General features: G+C 57.3%; 1 protein-coding gene across 1 annotated transcript in view; it reads left to right on the top strand.

The window, feature by feature from the left end:
* The first annotated feature begins 3,770 nt into the window (after positions 1–3,770).
* The window catches only part of SHB (SH2 domain containing adaptor protein B), a 126,526-nt gene continuing 124,296 nt past the window's right edge, over positions 3,771–6,000 (top strand). The window contains 2 exon segments of the mRNA XM_037851260.1: positions 3,771–4,172; positions 4,174–4,744. Coding sequence (XP_037707188.1) covers positions 4,033–4,172; positions 4,174–4,744 — 711 coding nt within the window. The 5' untranslated portion in view covers positions 3,771–4,032.

The following is a 6,000-nucleotide window of genomic DNA, read 5'->3' as shown; positions in this document are numbered from 1 at the left end:
TAAACTCTTAGCTACTCACACTTCACTTAAACCAGGCCACTCACTATTGCCCAAGGGGTCCCCCTCATGCTCCTGCTTCTTATGCCTTTGCTGACCTCGGCCCCTCTGCCTGGAATTCCCTTGCCTACATTTCCCATAACCAAATACTACTCATTCATCAAGGCCTGGCCCAGATAGCACCTCCTCTAGAAAACTCTCCATGATCTACCTCCCTCAAAACTAGACTCCCTTCCCCCTGGCCCCAGAACACTATGTACCTGTTCTGTCCTGTTCCTCTCTTGTTAGGCCTTGAACAATTATTGGTATATAGGACTCGCTACCTGGACAGGGGACTGACATTAACATTTGATGGACCTAACTGAATGATGTTTCCTAAAATGAGGAGACAAGTCTGTGGGCAGATGGCATAATTTTTCTGGGCCTCTACCATTGGCATAAACTTCCTCCAGATGTCGGAAGGAGGTGCAGAGAAAGAAGCTGCCATGCCCCTGCCATTGGGGAGCTGTTAGTCTTAAGTGAGAAGTTGAGACAAGGGCAGAAACAGGGACATATTCAACCTTTCCTTCCAATAAGAAAACATGGCAGTGGGGAGGGGAACATAAAAATTTTAAAATGCCAAGAATGATGGGCACAGTTTACAAGACGCATCGTGTTGGATTTGTGGTGTCAAGAGACTGGCCACGAATCCCTTCATTGGCCCCAGATTTGCCTCTGTAAAATGGGGTGGCTGGATCTCTGAATGGAGAGAGGATCCAGCTATAACCTCTTTTGGTGCTCTGATCTTTTGCCTACAAGTCTCTCTTCTCCAAATTATTTGACGTGATTGCTTCTCCAACATCTTCCTTAGGAAGCTTTTATATTTCATTTCACAATGATTATTTCTGATTCTGAATCTTGAAGGTGTGTCTCTACCAATTCCCAAAGGAAAACACTCAGGTGTTTTTTGCCTGCTTGAAGTAAACACCACCTTAGGCCAGTTACTCTATCTGTAAACGGGGAATAACACCAGATTGCAGGGATGCTGGAGAGGTTAATTATATACAGAGCGCTTGGAGGTTGAGCAGATACACAAGTGCTCTGGAAATTCTTGGCATAATGCTATAGCATTACAATAATTCTGGCTTGCAAATTATACCCTAGCAGAGGCATCACATGGGCAAGCTGGTGTGACCCCATGTCCTGCTTCAAGTGAAATGGAAAAAATACGTTGTGAACATTAACTTCTCTTCCTAAATCTTTGGAAAAGACAGAGATACTCTCCTGTGTGCAACTTACACAGGCTTCCAGATATTTGGAGAGGACTTTCTTGTCCCAAGTGGCCTGGCCTGTTGCTAGGATCTGGCTGCTCCTCCTCCAAGAGCCTGGAAGCACAGATCAGAAGGGAGGGAGCATGAGAGGATTTGTGGCTGGTTGAAAAGGTGGGGCTTATAATGAGAATCTCCTTGCCTTTCAGGTTTTCTATTTAGGCCTCTCTTCCATGCAGTATAATTAAGTGCTTACACAGCAGAGGAATGATTTAAAGAGTAATTTGAGATATTTATGTCTAAGGATACCCAAAATAAATATCTTAGCTCAGGTCAACTTCTGGGTCCTCCCACATCTCCCCAGATACATCAAACACACACAGGCACATACATGAAACTTAGACTATTTCTTATGAAATGCTAAGTAAGTAGATCTCAGGCAGTGAAGGGGCTGTGTGGTTGGTGATGGCATCTGTGAGTCTGGGGGTCATGTAGTGGGTTTGGAAATAGAAAATGATGGTCCTATCTTACCAAAGGGGGAACAGGCAAATAGCTTGATCCTGAAGGATCAATTTACAGTCGATTCCACTGCATCGTGGTATGTGTCTCCATGGACAGTGCACAGGCTTCAGGGTAAGACCCACGTTGGAGTCCTAGTTCTGCCACATCTCCAGTGACCTCAGACATGTGTCTCAGTGGGTTACAGAGAGAAGGAGATCCAACAGCTCTCAGGGCCTTCTCTGTTCAAGAGTCTCTGACTGGGAGTTGATCTCTAGCTCCAGTGTGGCCAGGGCTGTGTCCTGGCCAACAGAGCCCTTGGCCCTGCTACCTGCCCTAACGGGTTCCACTCTTCCTGCAAGCAACAGGAAAAGGAGACTCCCCAATAGCCCAGGTGACATCTGTAATATACCAGTAGCACATGGAGATTATTAATGATTTGGCTATCATTTTAATAAACCAGCACTCTTATAGAAAGTTTCAGTTCTCAGCTACCCGTATCTTGGGTTCAGCCATATTCTGGGGCTTGCCCAGCCACTCAAAGGAGCAGCGTGCAGATCCTAGTGGCAGCAGCCTCACCTTCAGTCAGCTCTTCTGACTCAAACCCCAGCACGCTGCCTCTCCTCCGGACCGACCCCAGATAAAGTTGCGGTGCGCAAGCTATGCCCCTCCTCCCGCCTCAATTTCTTCATTTTTGAAGAATAATTAAAGGACCTTCTGAAGTTGCAAAGAATGGATTAGTGAAAATAACATCTTTATAGTGGACCAGACTAGGGAATGGGTATCCAGGCCCATTGTGTAACCTTCCTCTGGGCCTCAGTTTCTCCATCTGTAAAATAAGCGCCCTGAATTAAATAGAGCCTGGCCAGCTCCTCCCAACCTTAAGCATCAAATGCTCCCACAGCTCGTTCTGCCAGGTTTACAGTGAACAGGGTTAAAGCCACGACTTCCTCAGAGGTGAAAAGGTAAGCAAACATTCCGACCTCCCCTTAGCCTCGCTCGCGGATTGGTGCCGGGTCCGGCCCCCGCCGCCTATCCCCGTGGCATCCGTCATCTGCAATGCTAATAAGATCATTAGCATAAAAATTCCTCCGAATACCTGGCGCTCCCGGGTTGAACCAGAGTCTTGGTCCCTTTAAAGGAGAAGGGGGACTGGCATCCTGTCGCTAAGGGCACTCCACACCTGCGTTTCCTCGGCACCGGCAGCGCTGCAGGCTGCGGAAATGTCCCGCGTTAATCCACTCTCGCACCCCACCCCCAACGGTGGGGAATTCCTGGGGTGCACAACGCAACATGGAGCGGGTCGCGGGGGACTGCGGATGGTCTTGGCCTCTGCTCGCTGCAAGCTCAGCCTGGCAACCTTTCGCCCGAAGCGTTGAGGGCGGCGAGCAAGGCCTGACTGGCCACGCCGGCCGCGCCGCGGGACCCCTGCATCCTCAAGCACCATCGGGGGCTGGCGCCGCGGCAGCCGCAGGAGGTGGCGCGTGCTGAGGCGAAGGGGCGCGCCCGCCCCCGTCGGCAAGCGGCCCCGCCTAGTACCCAGGCGCTAGGAGAGCGGGGTGAGGGACCGGGTCTGGCGGCCCTGCTCGTGGGGGTGGGCGGGGCGGAGCCTGCGGGGGCGGGCCTGGGGCGGGGCGCGCGCGGGATCCGGGAGGGCGGGGCCGCGGGGCGGGCTCTGGCGGCCCTAGTGTCACACACGCGGCGGCTCGGGAGGCGGCGGCAGCGGCGGCAGCAGGCGCCGCTGGGACGGGCGCGCGGGCTCGGGCGGCTCGCCGCTGCCTCCCTCCATTGCTAGGTCGCTTGTTTGTTCGCTTTGCCGCCTTCCTGCTCGTTGGCTGCGGTGGGAAGGAAGAAGAGGCGCGGAGGACGCCGACAAGTTTCCGCAGGAGCCGCGGATCCCGGCGGTGCCGGAGGCTGCGTCTCCGACGGGGCAGGAGCGGAGCGCGCGGTGGGGCACCCGGCCAGAGAGTCCGCACCGGGAGGCGCTGTGGGGACTTCTCTCTCCGCGGGGCCGCGGGCTGGGACCCCATGAGACGGGCCCGCGAGGGGCGCGAGATCCGAAGCCCGGGCAGTGCGCGGCGGAGGCCGGGGGCGGCGCTGTAGCTGCCAGAGCCGGGGAGCGGCCGGCAGGAGGCGGCGGCGAGAACTTGAACTTGGCGTCTTTTGCGGGCCCCCCGGACGCCCCCCGCCGGGGCCGGGGCGCCGAGGGGCCTGGGCGGCAGCGCTGCCCCCCGGATGGCCGCGGCGGCGGACCGAGCTCCCGCGCCGCGGCCCTAGGCGGCCTCTCGCCATGGCCAAGTGGCTGAACAAGTACTTCAGCTTGGGCAACAGCAAGACCAAGAGCCCCCCGCAGCCGCCGCGGCCCGACTACCGCGAGCAGAGGCGCCGGGGCGAGCGGCCCTCGCAGCACCCCCAGGCCGTACCGCAGGCCCCCCGCCTCGGCAACCTGCGGTCCGGCCGCCGCCTCCTGCTTCTCGGCCTCGTCGGGCTCGTTGCCCGACGACAGCGGCAGCACGAGCGACCTCATCCGCGCCTATCGCGCGCAGAAGGAGCGTGACTTCGAGGACCCCTACAACGGGCCCGGCTCATCGCTGCGCAAACTGCGCGCCATGTGCCGCCTGGACTACTGCGGCGGCGGTGGGGAGCCGGGCGGGGGCCAACGCGCCTTCTCGGCCTCATCAGCGTCGGGCGCCGCGGGCTGCTGCTGTGCCTCCTCCGGCGCGGGAGCCGCTGCGTCCTCGTCCTCTTCCTCCGGCTCCCCGCACCTCTACCGCAGCAGCAGCGAGCGGCGGCCCGCCACGCCAGCCGAGGTGCGCTACATCTCGCCCAAGCATCGCCTCATCAAGGTGGAGAGCGCCGCTTGTGGGGGCGCCGGAGACTCCCCCGGGGGCGCCTGCTCCGGCGGCCGCACCTGGAGCCCGACGACCTGCGGAGGCAAGAAGCTGCTCAACAAGTGTGCCTCCTCGGCAGCGGAGGAGAGCGGAGCGGGCAAGAAGGACAAGGTAAGGTGCCCCTTGGCCTCACGCCCGGGTTCTCGAGCCTCTGGGCGCACGGGGAAACTGAGGCACATTTCTGGTTCCGATTCCGTACATCACCTTTGGGCTAGGATCCTGGGGTCAGGGCTCCCATGCGCTTTTTCCTGACCATTGACCTCCTGACACTGTTCTTTTCCGCTGCTGCTCCTTGAACATTCCTTTTTTGAGTCTACAGCCCGGTCCCCGCTTCGGAAGCATCTGGCTGAAGAGTGCCCCGCCCAGCCTTGCCCAAGAGAGAGACCCAGCCAGCCTTTCCGGCCCACAGGAGTAAAATCTTGGAGAGTAAGAGTAGTCAGGGACTTAAAAGAGCTTTTAATCTAGGCTCCTTCATCTTCCTCCGCATACACACTTTATAGATGGGGAACTGAGGTCCAGTGCTGAGTAAGGGACTCGCCCGAGATTACACAGTATTATTCGTGGCAGATCGGACTGGCTGTCTCTAAATGTGTATATGGAAATCCCTCTAAACGCCCTGCCCTGCCCCATCCCTCCCCCGCGCCAGGTTTCCAAATCTGGGCGGCCTTTTGTACTGGAGCTGCACCGGGAACCCCCACGCGTGCTTTTCCGGTTGAAATCAGGCTGCCTCCAAGAGCGCTCAGCTTCTCACCGCTCAGTTCCTCCCTCCGCGCCAGAGGGGACCGGCTGTCGGGCCGGGCTGGAAAGAGACCCAGGACCCCCTTCCTCACCTTCTTCCTTCCTGATCCCACCCCACCTCTCTAACTTATCAGGCTGTCTTGACCCCCCCGTTGAAGCAGGTCAGATAATTATAGCCAGATTTGGCCCCCTCCTCCCCCTCGCTCCCCCTCACACTCCCGTGACGCCCCTCCCTTCCCCCATAAAATAATACTTGTTCTGTCTGCTGGTGGAGAGCCGTGTTTTGATTAAATCAGGGCCCAGTGGGGGAGCTCCGTCCTGCAGGCAGTGCCTTGTGCTGGCTGTCAGGCCACTGCCCCTCTTGTTCTCCCCCCACTTCCCCCACCCTCCTTCTCCCAAAGATAAACTTTTGCCCAGCCTTGGTCTGAGGACACTGAGTTCTTTTCAGGACTGGACGTCCAGACAGGAGGGAGACAGATTCCTACCTGCCAGCCGGTGCTTAGAAAGGGATCTTTTTGTTTGTTTGTTTGCCACATCAGGGAAGTAAAGGGATGCTTTGCCTTTAGTTTTTCTGCCTGGCCTCTCTCTGAGGTCCCTGGGGTATCCATTCCCCTGCATGGTCTGCCAAG

The sequence above is a fragment of the Choloepus didactylus genome, chromosome 10 (genome assembly GCF_015220235.1).
Source record: "Choloepus didactylus isolate mChoDid1 chromosome 10, mChoDid1.pri, whole genome shotgun sequence".
Classification (NCBI taxonomy): Eukaryota; Metazoa; Chordata; class Mammalia; order Pilosa; family Megalonychidae; genus Choloepus; species Choloepus didactylus.
This window is presented reverse-complemented; position numbering and strand designations above follow the sequence as displayed.